At 44.6% G+C, this 17,109-nt stretch overlaps 1 protein-coding gene and 1 pseudogene across 1 annotated transcript; both read left to right on the top strand.

Annotated features, from left to right (window-relative positions):
* The first annotated feature begins 1,179 nt into the window (after nucleotides 1–1,179).
* LOC123180674 (methylmalonyl-CoA epimerase, mitochondrial) lies at nucleotides 1,180–2,707 on the top strand. The gene is made up of 3 exons (XM_044592775.1): nucleotides 1,180–1,562; nucleotides 1,659–1,764; nucleotides 2,205–2,707. The coding sequence occupies exons 1-3, from the start codon at nucleotides 1,381–1,383 to the stop codon at nucleotides 2,568–2,570; spliced, it is 654 nt and encodes a 217-aa protein (XP_044448710.1). The 5' UTR covers nucleotides 1,180–1,380; the 3' UTR covers nucleotides 2,571–2,707.
* Nucleotides 2,708–15,774: 13,067 nt separating this feature from the next.
* Nucleotides 15,775–17,109, top strand: part of LOC123166532 (uncharacterized) — a 13,398-nt pseudogene continuing 12,063 nt past the window's right edge.

Genomic DNA, 17,109 nt, shown 5'->3' on the forward strand with positions numbered 1-17,109 from the left:
ACTTGGCCAAGTATATGAAGAGCCTTTTTTGGTCCATCACTTAACAGGCTATCATCAGGGAAGTATTTAACTCTCAACACTTAGGCACAGAGGGAATCAGGATTGCTTAGCAGCCTCCAAGTTTGCTTTGACAACATAGCGAGATTAAAATAATACAAATCTTGAAAGCCTATACATCCCTTTTTTTTTTGGAAAACACATCCTTCACCATGCGCGCCAGTGCATCCTTTTCTGATCCTCCGTATCAACCCACCAGAAAGTAGACATTGCATCATTAATTTCTTCAGAGAGTTTCTTGCGGAGCTTAAAAATAGCCATGTCAAGAAACAAGGATATATTGGATAACTGCCCTCCATAATATTTGAACTATCCTTTTTCAGAAGATGAGTAATACTATCTCTCCTTTCTAGTTACATCATGGTTAGGGACCAAGGTATTTATCTGAGATAGATTCGGTCATAATATTTAGCTCAATTTGGGCTTTTGAATCAACATTTATGTTTGGACTAAAAATAAATTGTATTTATCTCTGCTTACCAACTAGCCTGAATTTGTACAATATTCATCTAGCACTTGTTTGAACAAGGTTGCAGTAATCAAATCAGCCCTCATAAGTATTAGGGAATAATCAACAAACTGTCAAACTGCGGAATTCAGTACTCCCTCTGTCCATAATATAAGAGCGCTTTTGACACTACACTAGTGTCAAAAGCGCTTTTATATTATGGGACGGAGGGAGTAGGTTCTAGGCGTAAGCACAAACAATGTTTCTTTTTCCAGCTTTCGTTTTCTTTATGCGGAGAAAAGATTTAGGTGCCATTGTCCTTTATATCTTTGGCAAATTCTAGTGTTTGTTATTCTTTTTCAATTTTGATGGTCGTTTGTGATGGTGTGAAGTAGCGTGTAAGTATATTGTCAGTTTCTCTCCATCGGTCCGGACTTTTTAAAATACGCATGGTAGATTCCCTTAATGGAAGCTGCGACGAACCTTCGCATAACCAAAAAAGTGTTTTAATGTCGTCTCTGAGCCAAATATTTGGGCATGAGACGCTAAGCCAGAATGGACGTCCTCGGAGGATGAGACGAACACGAACGGTCTAGATGAGGATGACGTGGAGCCACGTGTCAGTAGTGTCTGCTCCCACGCAGCTATATAAAGGAGCACAACTCCAGCTCACCCTCCGCATCTTTCATTCGTGCCTGAAGCAGCAGCCATTGCCCATTGCTAACCAGAGTGGAGTGGTAGAGCAGTTCGAGTTTGCTTTTCTCTCTTGCTTGATTGATCGGTGCCTCGATCCATCGTTCGTCGGAGGTGCATATAGTTAGCGAGGAATTCTCCGGCCGGCCACCGGCGACGACGACCGCAAGTGATCCGTGAGGATGGTGAACACGACGGCGGCTATGGTGAGCGGCGGCGGCAAGGGCGGCGTGCTGCCGCTGGCGTCCCTGAACCACATCAGCATAGTGTGCAGGTCGGTGGAGGAGTCGCTCGACTTCTACATGAACGTCCTCGGGTTCACCCCCATCCGCCGCCCCGGCTCTTTCGACTTCGACGGCGCATGGTAATCATACCGGACCAGCTCAATACATAGGAGCGTCAGTGTTAATTGCACTGCTCTGAATCTCTGTTAATGGTTTTCTTGTTGCTGTGAGTGAAGGCTGTTCAACTACGGGATCGGCATCCACCTGCTGCAGTCGGAGCATCCCGAGAGCTTACCGGCGAAGAAGGAGATCAACCCCAAGGATAACCACATCTCCTTCCAGGTACGTTGTGGTAGTTAATTACGATTTGGTTGCGAACAACTCTCTCTCTCTCTCTCTCTCTCTCAAGGAGTATTAGGGTGTGACGAAAGGGACGTCGGCGTCCTGTCGCCGGCGACGGCCCGCATGTGTTCCGCGAGTAACAGTGCCGTTATGTGCGATCGATGGCCGACAACGACGGGTCGGGCTGATGTGCACACGTACGTGCACGGCGCATAAATCTTTCATTTCGCGCGTTGGTTCCTTGTTCCGTCGCGATACACGGGATGCCCTGGCATGCACGATGGATACCAGGTCTAGTCACCGCTCACCACACAGAAACTGAAGTTGGATGCTGAGTCAGAATGTCTCACTAGCTGAGATCAATCTTCGTTTATCAAATACAGTATAAGAAAAGCTTCTGAGACTAACGGCGGCGCAAAATTGTTGTGTTTTGTGTGCAGTGCGAGAGCATGGTGGCGGTGGAGCGGCGGCTCAAGGAGCTGGGCATCCCGTACATCCAGCGGTGCGTGGAGGAGGGCGGCATCTACGTCGACCAGATCTTCTTCCACGACCCCGACGGCTTCATGATCGAGATCTGCAACTGCGACAAGCTCCCGGTCGTCCCGCTCGCCGGCCAGACCTTCGCCATGGCCGCCTGCAAGAGGGTCGCCTCCGTCAAGCAACAGCAGCTGCCCATGCCAGTCGCACAAGTAGCGCAAGCAACCCCCGCTCCGGCGGCGGCCGCGGCTTCGCAGTGCATTCCGGCGCCGAACCCGGCCTTGCAGCGCGTCGGCGGCGAGGAGGCGGCGCATATCTCGTGCGCGTGAGGGGTGGGGGGCCGGGGTAGCCAGGCCGCCCAACTGGTGGGTGGCGCGCTCCGTGGAGTTGTGGTTTTTGTACATTGTGATATGACATTGTGCGTATGAATAAAGCGAGAGGAGCAGAGTGTAGTTTCAGCTTCAAATCTGCGTCTCGGAGCGGATGAGCCCTCTGTTTGCTCTGTTTTTGCTCCCCATCCTTCGAACTAATAGGCAGTACTCCCTCCTAAAGTTCTCCTCTTAGATTTTACTCCCCCGTTTCTAAATGCAAGTTCTTTTAGAAATTTCAATATGAACTACGTACTGATGTATATATGCGTAGTTTAAAGTGTAGATTCGTTTATTTTGCTTCGTATGTACTTTATTAAAATCTATAAAAAATTATATTTTCGTAGTTTAAAGTGTAGATTCGTTTATTTTGCTTCGTATGTACTTCATATTAAAATCTATAAAATATTATATTTATAAAAGACTTATATTTAGGAACAGGGCACTGATATGTCTTGTCTAAATCGAGACGAGCTTGATGAAGGCGAGCTCCAGATGGGGCCAGCCCATTGCGCCTCTGACCAGAAGCTAGACGCCATATTCCCATCCTTTTTATGTTTTCTGCTTTTTTGTTTTCTATTACTTCATTTATATTTTTAGATATTCCATATTACAAAAGGAACACTTCACATAAAAAACTTAAAAAATTGTTAATGGAGTATTTAAAAATACTAAATATGTACAGAAAAATTATCATGTAAAAAGAAAGTGTATACAAAAAATATAGAACCTGAAATGTGTACAGAAAAATATTGACCACTTACTTAAAAAATGTTAATCCAAGAATTTAAAAAAAAATTAAACAAGTGTTTAAAAATGTTATTGTAAATTGTGCATATAAAAAATATTGACCGTGTAGTCAAAAATATTAAAATTCCATTTGAAACTATAAATGTGTATTATATCTTAAAAAATGTTAATCCAAGAATTTAAAGAAATGTTAGACAAGTGTTTGAAAAATGTTTAACTTGTATTTGTAAATTGTCTATATAACAAATATTGACCACGTAGTCAAAAAATATTAAAATTCCATTTGAAACTATAAATGTGTATTATATATAGTCAAAGAGTTATTTGACCAGTGGGTCCATCGACGATGCCGTCTTCGCTCTGTCACACCATGCCCTTGCTCGACTGCCCTGTCGCCATGTACCTCCGTCGTGCATACCTAATAGACTCGCTATGCCGCCGCCCTCGCCTTAACTTGCCTCCGGTCCTCCTCGCCGCCGTCCCCATCCAACGACTTCGTGGGCTCACTGAACGGCGGCTGGCGGTGCTAAAGCTTGCGGAGCAGTAACTATGGTGTGATATTGAGCAAAAAAAAGGAGAGGGGAATGATCATGAGCTCACTGCGGTTCTTTTGGTGCAGACGAAGAGGTCTGGGAAGCACGATGTGCGTCGAATTTGTCGATGGCTTCTGGTGGCCGTAGTCGGGGAAGATGACCCGATTCGCCCGGCTTGGGGCAGCCGGATCCTATTCCTTTGTCTGGGTCGTCGAGGGCGACAAGGTGGAGCTCTGTGGCGCGTTGGTTTGGCGAGTGGTGGCCGCTTGCCACGAAGACGACACCGGCATCATGGTGCTCTTGGGGGCTTCGAGATTGCGGGAAAGAGATGGGAATGGTCATGGGGGAGATGTTGGAAGTATGCCCAAGAGGCAATAATAAATTGGTTATTATCATATTTCCCTGTTCATGATAAACATCTATTATCCATGCTAGAATTGTATTGATCGGAAACTCACATACATGTGTGAATACATAGACAAATACAGTGTCCCTTGTGACGGCATCGATCATCGTCTGGCCAGACACACATGACTTCGTCACGGGGATGCTGGAACACAATAACGAGAAAGAAGAACAAAACCGGTAACGAGGAATTCGGTATAGTGAGCATACTGATGACTCAGGTGAAGGAAATATGCCCTAGAGGCAATAATAAAGTTATTATTTATTTCCGAAAAAAGTCCATTTTACTATCCTGAAAAAAGTTGGTGGTTCACATAACCCCCTAATCTTTTTTTCGGTTCCCTTACCCCCCTAAACAATCCCAAACCGGGCAAAAACCGTCCCTGGTTGGTTTTGCCCATACCGGATGCTGACGTGGACACAGTCAAAGGCGGCATTTGGCGTGCGGGTGGGTCCCTCTCAGATAGACACTCTCATTGATTGTTGGGCCCGGTCAAATATGACACATGGGGCCCACATCTCGGTTGCATGGAGATTAACAAGGGACTAATTTAGAACTAATTGCATCATTAACAGAAGGGGACCCACATGTCAATGTCTCAGACTAACCCTAGTGATGAAGGGGACCCACATGTCAATGTCTCAGATTAACAGAAGGGGACCTAAACTAATGATGCCACATCAGCGCGGTCCTGCTCCGAGATCGCCGGCGTGGATGGCTTCAGCGGTGGCGCATCAGCGCGGTCGTGCTCAGGCGCAGCCATGCGCAGAGGAGGCTGGGGCGACGGTCAAGGCGGCTGCGGAGGTCCTGGCCTCCCGTTGACCAAAGGCGGCCGGCCAGGGGTGTGGATGCGGTAGCATGGGCCGGCCATGGACGTGGAGGTGGCGGCGCTACAGCGATGCAGGCGGCGCGGGGAGGCGAGGGACGACCAGATCTTAGGGTGGCGCCCCCATCTGATCTGGTTCCGGCCGGATCCGGACTCCGGCGGTGGTGTGAAGATGGTACGGCGGCGAGCTTGTGGCGGCGGAGTGACCTGTACCTGAGAGAGAGATACGAGGGAAGAGAGAGGGACTGAGGGAGAGGAAAGAGAATGGAGGAAGGAGAAGCGGGGCGCTCGGGGTGGTGCCTTGGAACTCTGGCAGTCACCGGCGTCGGTCGGAGGCAGGGCATGATTTGAGTGCGAGGGGGCGATGCTCGGGGAGCTAGGCGACGACAAAACGCGGTCCACCTGATGGAGGCCCACCCACAGGTCAAAACCACCATTTGAATGTTGCCACGTCAGCGCCAAGATGAGTCAAAACCATCCAGGGATTGATTTTGCCCGGTATAGGATTGTTTAGGGGGTGAAGGGAACAGAAATAAAGATCAGGGGGTTATGTGAACCACCAACTTTTTTCAAGGTAGTAAAATGGACTTTTTTCTTTATTTCCTTATTTCATGATAAATGTTTATTATTCATGCTAGAATTGTATTAACTGGAAACATAATACATGTGTGAATACATAGACAAACAGAGTGTCACTAGTATGCCTCTACTTGACTAGCTCGTTGATCAAAGATGGTTATGTTTCCTAGCCATTGACATGAGTTGTCATTTAATTAACGGGATCACATCATTAGGAGAATGATGTGATTGACTTGACCCATTCCGTTAGCTTAGCACATGATCGTTTAGTATTCTGCTATTGCTTTCTTCATGACTTATACATGTTCCTATGACGATGAGATTATGCAACTCCCGTTTACCGGAGGAACACTTTGTGTGCTACCAAATGTCACAACGTAACTGGGTGATTATAAAGGTGCTCTACAGGTGTCTCCGAAGGTACTTGTTGGGTTGGCGTATTTCCATATTAGGATTTGTCACTCCGATTGTCGGAGAGGTATCTCTGGGCCCACTCGATAATGCACATCACTTAAGACTTGCAAGCATTGCAACTAATGAGTTAGTTGCGGGATGATGTATTACGGAATGAGTAAAGAGACTTGCCGGTAACGAGATTGAACTAGGTATTGAGATACCGACGATCGAATCTCGGGCAAGTAACATACCGATGACAAAAGGAACAACGTATGTTGTTACGCGGTTTGACCGATAAAGATCTTCGTAGAATATGTGGGAGCCAATATGAGCATCCAGGTTCCTCTATTGGTTATTGACCGGAGACGTGTCTCGATCATGTCTACATAGTTCTCGAACCCGTAGGGTCCGCACGCTTAAAGTTCGATGACGGTTATATTATGAGTTTATGTGTTTTGATGTACCGAAGGTAGTTCGGAGTCCCGGATGAGATCGGGGACATGACGAGGAGTCTCGAAATGGTCGAGGCGTAAAGATCGATATATTGGACGACTATATTCGGACATCGGAAAGGTTCCGAGTGATTCGGATATTTTCGGGGGTACCGCGGAGTTACGGGAATACGAAGAAGAAGCAATGGGCCTCATGGGCCAAGTGGTGGAAGAGAGGAGGGAGGGCGCGCGGCCCCCCTAGCCCAAACCGAATTGGACTAGGGGGCCAGCCCCCCTTTCCTTCTTTTCCTCCCTCTCCTTCCTTCTCCTTCTCCTTCCCTTCCTTCCCCTCTCCTACTTGGACTAGGAAAGAGGGCGGAATCCTACTTGGATTAGGATTGCCCCCCGTGGGCGCGCCTCCTCCCCTTGGCCGGCCCTCTCCTCCTCCCCCCTTTATATACGGAGGAGGGGGGCACCCCATAGACACAACAATTGATCATTGATCTTTTAGCCGTTTGCGGTGCCCCCCTCCACCATAGTCCACCTCGATAATACTGTAGCGGTGCTTAGGCGAAGCCCTGCGTCGGTAGAACATCATCATCGTCACCACGCCATCGTGCTGACAAAACTCTCCCTCAACACTCGGCTGGATCGGAGTTCGAGGGACGTCATCGGGCTGAACGTGTGCTGAACTCGGAGGTGCCGTGCATTCGGTACTTAATCGGTCGGATCGTGAAGACGTACGACTACATCAACCGCGTTGTGCTAACGCTTCCGCTTTCGGTCTACAAGTGTACGTAGACAACACTCTCCCCTCTCGTTGCTATGCATCAGCATGATTTTAAGTGTGCGTAGGAATTTTTTTGAAATTACTACGTTCCCCAACAGTGGCATCCGAGCCTGGTTTTATGCGTAGATGTCATATGCACGAGTAGAACACAAGTGAGTTGTGGGCGATATAAGTCATACTGCTTACCAGCATGTCATACTTTGGTTCGGCGGTATTGTTGGATGAAGCGTCCCGGACCGACATTACGCGTACGCTTACGCGAGACTGGTTCTACCGACGTGCTTTGCACACAGGTGGCTGGCGGGTGTCAGTTTCTCCAACTTTAGCTGAACCGAGTGTTGCTAAGCCCTGTCCTTGCGAAGGTTAAAACAGCACCAACTTGACAAACTATCGTTGTGGTTTTGATGCGTAGGTAAGAACGGTTCTTGCTCAGCCCGTAGCAGCCACGTAAAACTTGCAACAACAAAGTAGAGGACGTCTAACTTGTTTTTGCAGGGCATGTTGTGATGTGATATGGTCAAAGCATGATGCTAAATTTTATTGTATGAGATGATCATGTTTTGTAACCGAGTTATCGGCAACTGGCAGGAGCCATATGGTTGTCGCTTTATTGTATGCAATGCAATCGCCCTGTAATGCTTTGCTTTATCACTAAGCGGTAGCGATAGTTGTAGAAGCATAAGATTGGCGAGACGACAACGATGTTACGATGGAGATCAAGGTGTCGCGCCGGTGACAATGGTGATCATGACGGTGCTTTGGAGATGGAGATCACAAGCACAAGATGATGATGGCCCTATCATATCACTTATATTGATTGCATGTGATGTTTATCTTTTATGCATCTTATCTTGCTTTGATTGACGGTAGCATTATAAGATGATCTCTCCCTAAATTTCAAGATAAAAGTGTTCTCCCTGAGTATGCACCGTTGCCAAAGTTCGTCGTGCCCAGACACCATGTGATGATCGGGTGTGATAAGCTCTACGTCCATCTACAACGGGTGCAAGCCAGTTTTGCACACGCAGAATACTCAGGTTAAACTTGACAAGCCTAGCATATGCAGATATGGCCTCGGAACACTGAGACCGAAAGGTTGAGCGTGAATCATATAGTAGATATGATCAACATAGTGATGTTCACCATTGAAAACTACTCCATTTCACGTGATGATCGGTTATGGTTTTGTTGATTTGGATCACGTGATCACTTAGATGATTAGAGGGATGTCTATCTAAGTGGAAGTTCTTAAGTAATATGATTAATTGAACTTTAATTTATCATGAACTTAGTCCTGGTAGTATTAGCATATCTATGTTGTAGATCAATAGCTCGCGTTGTTGCTTCCCTATGTTTTATATATGTTCCTAGAGAAAACTATGTTGAAAGATGTTAGTAGCAATGATGCGGACTTGGTCCGTGATCTGAGGATTATCCTCATTGCTGCATAGAAGAATTATGTCCTTGATGCACCGCTAGGTGACAGGCCTATTGCAGGAGCAGATGCAGACATTATGAACGTTTGGCTAGCTCAATGTGATGACTACTTGATAGTTTAGTGCACCATGCTTAACTACTTAGAATCGGGACTTCAAAGACGTTTTGAACGTCATGGACCATATGAGATGTTCCAGGAGTTGAAGTTAATATTTCAAGCAAATACCCGAGTTGAGAGATATGAAGTCTCCAACAAGTTCTATAGCTAAAAGATGGAGGACAATAGCTCAAGCAGTGAGCATGTGCTCAGATTGTCTGGGTACTACAATCGCTTGAATCAAGTGGGAGTTAATCTTCCAGATAAGATAGTGATTGACAGAATTCTCTAGTCACCATCACCAAGTTAGTAGAACTTCATGATGAGCTATAATATGCAAGGGAAAACGGAAACAATTCCCAAGCTCTTCGTGATGCTGAAATCAACGAAGGTAGAAATCAAGAAAAACATCAAGTGTTGATGGTTGACGAGACCACTAGTTTCAAGAAAAGGGCAAAGGGAAGAAGGGGAACTTCAAGAAGAACGGCAAGCAAGTTGTTGCTCAAGTGAAGAAGCCCAAGTCTGGTCCTAAGCCTGAGACTAAGTACTTCTACTGCAAAGGGACTGGTCACTGGAAGCGGAACGGCCCCAAGTATTTGGTGGATAAGAAGGATGGCAAAGGGAACAAAGGTATATTGGATATACATGTTATTGATGTGTACTTTACTAGTGTTTATAGCAACCCCTCGGCATTTGATACTGGTTCAGTTGCTAGAGTAGTAACTCGAAACGGGAGTTGCAGAATAAACAGAAACTAGTAAAAGGCAAGGTGACGATGTGTGTTGGAAGTAGTTCCAAGATTGATATGATCATCATCGCACACTCCCTATACTTTCGGGATTAGTGTTGAAACTAAATAAGTGTTATTTGGTGTTTGCGTTGAGCATGAATATGATTTGATCATGTTTGTTTCAATACGGTTATTTATTTATATTAGAGAATAATTGTTGTTTTGTTTACATGAATAAAACCTTTTATGGTCATACACTCAATAAAATGGTTTGTTGGATCTCGATCGCAGTGATACACATATTCATAATATTGAAGCCAAAAGATGCAAAGTTAATAATGATAGTGCAACTTATTTGTGGCACTGCCGTTTAGGTCATATTGGTGTAAAGCGCATGAAGAAACTCCATGCTGATGCGATTTTGGAATCACTTGATTATGAATCACTTGATGCTTGCGAACCATGCCTCTTGGGCAAGATGACTAAAACGCCGTTCTCCGGAACAATGGAGCAAGCAACAGATTTGTTGGAAATCATACATACTGATGTATGTGGTCCGATGAATATTGAGGCTCGCAGCGGGTATCATTATTTTCTAACCTTCACAGATGATTTGAGCAGATATGGGTATATCTACTTGATGAAACATAAGTCTGAAACATTTGAAAAGTTCAAAGAATTTCAGAGTGAAGTGGAAAATCATCATGACAAGAAAATAAAGTTTCTACGATCTGATCGCGGAGACAAATATTTGAGTTACGAGTTTGGTCTTCATTTGAAGCAATGCGGAATAGTTTCGCAACTCACGCCACATGGAACACCACAGCGTAATGGTGTGTCCGAACATTGTAACTGTACTTTATTAGAGATGGTGCAATCTATGATGTCTCTTACCGATTACCACTATCGTTTTGGGGTTATGCATTAGAGATAGCTGCATTCACGTTAAATAGGGCACCATCTAAATCCGTTGAGACGACACCATATGAACTGTGGTTTGGCAAGAAACCAAAGATGTCGTTTCTTAAAGTTTGGGGTTGCGATGCTTATGTGAAAAAGTTTCATCCTGATAAGCTCAAACCCAAATCGGAGAAATATGTCTTCATAGGATACCCAAATGAGACAGTTGGGTACACCTTCTATCACAGATCCGAAGGCAAGGCATTCGTTGCTTAGAATGGATCCTTTCTAGAGAAGGAGTTTCTCTCGAAAGAAGTGAGTGGGAGGAAAGTAGAACTTGATGAGGTAATTGTACCTTCTCTCGAATTGAAAAGTAGCTCATCACTGAAATCAGTTCCAGTGATGCCTACACGAATTAGTGAGGAAGTTAATGATGATGATCATGAAACTTCAGATCAAGTTACTACCGAACCTCGTAGGTCAACCAGAGTAAGATCCGCACCAGAGTGGTATGGTAATCCTGTTCTGGAGGTCATGTTACTAGACCATGACGAACCTACGAACTATGAGGAAGCGATGATGAGCCCAGATTCCACGAAATGGTTTGAGGCCATGAAATCTGAGATAGGATCCATGTATGAGAACAAAGTATGGACTTTGGTTGACTTGCCCGATGATCGGCAAGCCATAGAAAATAAATGGATCTTCAAGAGGAAGACGGACGCTGATAGTAGTGTTACTATTTACAAAGCTAGACTTGTCGAAAAAGGTTTTGACAAAGTTCAAGGTGTTGACTACGATGAGATTTTCTCACTCGTAGCGATGCTTAAGTCTGTCCGAATCATGTTAGCAATTGCCGCATTTTATGATTATGAAATTTGGCAAATGGATGTAAAGCTACATTCCTGAATGGATTTCTGGAAGAAGAGTTGTATATGATGCAACCTGAAGGTTTTGTCAATCCTAAAGGTACTAACAAAGTGTGCAAGCTCCAGCGATCCATTTATGGACTGGCGCAAGCCTCTCGGAGTTGGAATAAACGTTTTGATAGTGTGATCAAAGCATATGGTTTTATACAGACTTTTGGAGAAGCATGTATTTACAAGAAAGTGAGTGGGAGCTCTGTAGCATTTCTGATATTATATGTGGATGACATATTGTTGATCCGAAATGATATAGAATTTCTGGATAGCGTAAAGGGGTATTTTTAATAAGAGTTTTTCAATGAAGGACCTCGGTTAAGCTGCTTACATATTGAGCATTAAGATCTATAGAGATAGATCAAGACGCTTGATAAGTTTTTTCAATGAGTACATACCTTGACAAGATTTTGAAGTAGTTCAAAACGGAACAGTCAAAGAAAGAGTTCTTGCCTGTGTAACAAGGTGTGAAATTGAGTAAGACTCAAAGCCCGACCACGACAGAAGATAGAAAGAGAATGAAAGTCATTCCCTATGCCTCAGTCATAGGTTCTATAAAGTATGCTATGCTGTGTACCAGACCTATTGTGTACCTCACCATGATTTTGGCAAGAGGGTACAATAGTGATCTAGGAGTAGATCACTGGACATCGGTCAAAATTATCCTTAGTGGAATAAGGAAATATTTCTCGGTTATGGAGGTGACAAAAGGTTCGTCGTAAAGAGTTACGTTGATGCAAGCTTAGACACCGATCTGGATGACTCTAAGTCTCGATCTAGATACATACTGAAAGTTGGAGCAATTAGCTAGAGTAGCTCCGTGCAGAGCATTGTTGAAATAGTAATTTGCAAAATACATACGGATCTGAATGTTGCAGACCCGTTGACTAAATTTCTCTCACAAGCAAAACATGATCACACCTTAGTACTCTTTGGGTGTTAATCACATAGCGATGTGAACTAGATTATTGACTCTAGTAAACCCTTTGGGTGTTGGTCACATGACGATGTGAACTATGGGTGTTAATCACATGGTGATGTGAACTATTGATGTTAAATCACATGGCGATGTGATCTAGATTATTGACTCTAGTGCAAGTGGGAGACTGAAGGAAATATGCCCTAGAGGCAATAATAAAGTTATTATTTATTTCCTTATTTCATGATAAATGTTTATTATTCATGCTAGACTTGTATTAACTGGAAACATAATACATGTGTGAATACATAGACAAACAGAGTGTCACTAGTATGCCTCTACTTGACTAGCTCGTTGATCAAAGATGGTTATGTTTCCTAGCCATTGACATGAGTTGTCATTTGATTAACAGGATCACATCATTAGGAGAATGATGTGATTGACTTGACCCATTCCGTTAGCTTAGCACACGATCGTTTAGTATTCTGCTATTGCTTTCTTCATGACTTATACATGTTCCTATGACTATGAGATTATGCAACTTCCGTTTACCGGAGGAACACTTTGTGTGCTACCAAACATCACAACGTAACTGGGTGATTATAAAGGTGCTCTACAGGTGTCTCCGAAGGTACTTGTTGGGTTGGCGTATTTCCATATTAGGATTTGTCACTCCGATTGTCGGAGAGGTATCTCTGGGCCCACTCGATAATGCACATCACTTAAGCCTTGCAAGCATTGCAACTAATGAGTTAGTTGCGGGATGATGTATTACGGAATGAGTAAAGAGACTTGCCGGTAACGAGATTGAACTAGGTATTGAGATACCGACGATCGAATCTCGGGCAAGTAACATACCGATGACAAAGGGAACAACGTATGTTGTTATGCGGTTTGACCGATAAAGATCTTTGTAGAATATGTGGGAGCCAATATGAGCATCCAGGTTCCGCTATTGGTTATTGACCGGAGACGTGTCTCGGTCATGTCTACATACTTCTCGAACCCGTAGGGTCCGCACGCTTAAAGTTTGATGACAGTTATATTATGAGTTTATGTGTTTTGATGTACCGAAGGTAGTTCGGAGTCCCGGATGAGATCGGGGACATGACGAGGAGTCTCGAAATGGTCGAGACGTAAAGATCGATATATTGGACGACTATATTCGGACATCGGAAAGGTTCCGAGTGATTCGGGTATTTTCGGGGGTACCGGGGAGTTACGGGAATACGAGGAAGAAGCAATGGGCCTCATGGGCCAAGTGGTGGAAGAGAGGAGGCAGGGCGTGCGGCCCCCCTAGCCCAAACCGAATTGGACTAGGGGGCCAGCCCCCTTTCCTCCTTTTCCTCCCTCTCCTTCCTTCTCCTTCTCCTTCCCTTCCTTCCCCTCTCCTACTTGGACTAGGAAAGAGGGGGGAATCCTACTTGGAGTAGGATTGCCCCCCTTGGCCGCGCCTCCTCCCCTTGGCCGGCCCTCTCCCCCTCCCCCCTTATATACGGAGGAGGGGGGCACCCCATAGACACAACAATTGATCATTGATCTTTTAGCCGTGTGCGATGCCCCCCTCCACCATAGTCCACCTCGATAATACTGTAGCGGTGCTTAGGCGAAGCCCTGCGTCGATAGAACATCATCATCATCACCACGCCGTCGTGCTGACAAAACTCTCCCTCAACACTCGGCTGGATCGGAGTTCAAGGGATGTCATCGGGCTGAACGTGTGCTGAACTCGGAGGTGCCGTGCGTTCGGTACTTGATCGGTCGGATCGTGAAGAAGTACGACTACATCAACCGCGTTGTGCTAACGCTTCTGCTTTCAGTCTACGAGGGTACGTAGACAACACTCTCCCCTCTCGTTGCTATGCATCACCATGATCTTGCGTGTGCGTAGGAATTTTTTTGAAATTACTACGTTCCCCAACATCAGGAGGATACGATGCATCTCGAGTTTTGTGTAGTATCGCCAAGCAAAGGGAACATCACATGATAACCTAAGGTTCACTCGAATATCATTCTTGTACTCATAGGGACCGATACAGACGTTCACAGTCCCACTGCTGGTTATTGAATGTATGGTTTCATTCATGTCTATGAGTTACCGAACCTACAGGGTCACAAGATTAAGACAATCATGATCTGCTGAGTGTTAGTAGGTCGGGAGTCATGAGAATATATTTGTGAAATTAATTCATGAATATTCGGAATAGTTCCGAGAGGATCTGGAAACGTTTCATGGTCACCGAAAGGGTTTTAGTGAATATCGGGTAATACCGGGTATTACCTATATATTATATATATAGGCAAAAAACTATGATAGATTGGATAATTGCCTCCTATAATATTTTTTGCACCCATAGACCAACGCTTCTACTTCCACCCCTTCCATATTTGAACAATCCTTTTCATACAATGAGTAAAACTATCACTCCTATCCAGTTCCATCATGGTTGGGGACCAAGGTATTTATTAGAGATAACTTCAGTCATAATATTTAGCTCTCAATAGATTTGGGCTTTAACATCAACATTTACGTTTCGAGTAAAAATGATACTACGGCCGTGTTTGTTTCAGTTTCGTTTGGTTTTTAATCACATGTGGATTCGCTACAGTGCCAAAGCCGATTCTACTAATCAACATCTCCACCGAAGTACACTTTGAGGTGTTTCAAGAAATTGCACTAAAAATAGCCGAAATCCAGATTCAGCTTTACTAGCAAAGCTGAATTCACATAGTTGTTTGTTTCAGATTTCAGATTCAGCTTCACTAGCAAAGTTGAATCTGGTCCCAGAATCCGAAACAAACAGGGCATACATGTATCTTTGCTTACCAACTAGCCTGAATTTGTACAATATTCATCTTACACTTCTCTCAACGAGGTTACAGTAATTAAATCAGCCTTCATAAGTATTAGGGAATCATCAATAAACTATCAAACTCCGGAATTTTGGAGCCTCTAGGCGTAGGCACAATAATATTTCCTTTTTCAGCTTTCGCTCTCTTTACGCGGAGAAAAGATTTAGGTGCCATTGTCTTTTGCATCTTTGGAAAATTCTAGTGTTTGTTATTCCTTTTCAACTTTGATGGTAGCATATAAGGACATTGGTGGTGGTGTGTAAGTAGCGTGCAAGTGTATTGTCTGTTTCTTTTTATTAGTTTAGACTTTTTAAAATACGCATGGTAGATTCTCTTAATGGAAGCTGCGAGGAACCTTCGCATAAACAAAAAGTGTTTTAATGTCGTCTCTGAGCCAAAGATTTGGGCATGAGACGCTAAGCCAGAATGGACGTCGGGGGAGGACAAGACGAACACGACCGGTCTAGATGAGGATGACGTGGAGCCACGTGTCAGCAGTGTCTTCTCCCGCGCAGCTATATAAAGGAGCACAACTCCAGCTCCCCCTCTGCATCTTTCATTCGTGCCTGAAGCAGTAGCCATTGCCCATTGCTAACTAGAGTGGAGTGGTAGAGCAGTTCGAGTTTGCTTTTCTCTCTTGCTTGATTGATCGGTGCCTCGATCCATTGTTGGAGGTACATATAGTTAGCGAGAAATTCTTCGGCCGGCCACCGGCGACGACGACCGCAAGTGATCCGTGAGGATGCTGAACACGACGGCGGCTATGGTGAGCGGCGGCGGCGGCGTGCTGCCGCTGGCGTCCCTGAACCATATCAGCACAGTGTGCAGGTCTGTGGAGGAGTCGCTCGACTTCTACATGAACGTCCTCGGGTTCACACCCATCCGCCGCCCCGGCTCCTTCAACTTCGACGACGCATGGTAATCCTGAAGGAAATATGCCCTAGAGGCAATAATAAAGTTTTTATTTATATTTCCTTATATCATGATGAATGTTTATTATTCATGTTAGAATTGTATTAACCGGAAACTTAGTACATGTGTGAATACATAGACAAAACAGAGTGTCCCTAGTATGCCTCTACTTGACTAGCTCGTTAATCAAAGATGGTTAAATTTCCTAACCATAGACATGTGTTGTCATTTGATGAACCGGATCACATCATTAGAGAATGATGTGATGGACAAGACCCATCCGTTAGCTTAGCATAATGATCGTTAAGTTTTATTGCTATTGCTTTCTTCATGACTTATACATATTCCTCTGACTATTAGATTATGCAACTCCTGAATACCGGAGGAACACTTTGTGTGCTATCAAATGTCACAATGTAACTGGGTGATTATAAAGATGCTCTACAGGTGTCTCCGAAGGTGTTAGTTGGGTTGGCATAGATCGAGATTAGGATTTGTCACTCCATGTATCGGAGAGGTATCTCTGGGCCCTCTCGGTAATGCACATCACTATAAGCCTTGCAAGCAATGTGACTAATGAGTTAGTTGCGGGATGATGTATTACACAACGAGTAAAGAGACTTGCCGGTAACGGGATTGAACTAGGTATGATGATACCAACGATCGAATCTCGGGCAAGTAACATATCGATGACAAAGGGAATGACGTATGTTGTTATGCGGTTTGACCGATAAAGATCTTCGTAGAATATGTAGGAGCCAATATGAGCATCCAGGATCCGCTATTGGTTATTGACCTAAGTTGTGTCTCGGTCATGTCTACATAGTTCTCGAACCCGTAGGATACGCACGCTTAACGTTCGATGACGATTTGTATTATGAGTTATGTGATTTGATGAACGAAGTTTGTTCGGAGTCCCGGATGAGATCACGGACATGACGGGGAGTCTCGAAATGGTAGAGAGGTAAAGATTGATATATTGGAAGGTAGTATTCGGACACGGGAAGGGTTCCGGAGTGTA

Source organism: Triticum aestivum, chromosome 1D (assembly GCF_018294505.1).
Source record: "Triticum aestivum cultivar Chinese Spring chromosome 1D, IWGSC CS RefSeq v2.1, whole genome shotgun sequence".
NCBI classification, from domain to species: Eukaryota; Viridiplantae; Streptophyta; class Magnoliopsida; order Poales; family Poaceae; genus Triticum; species Triticum aestivum.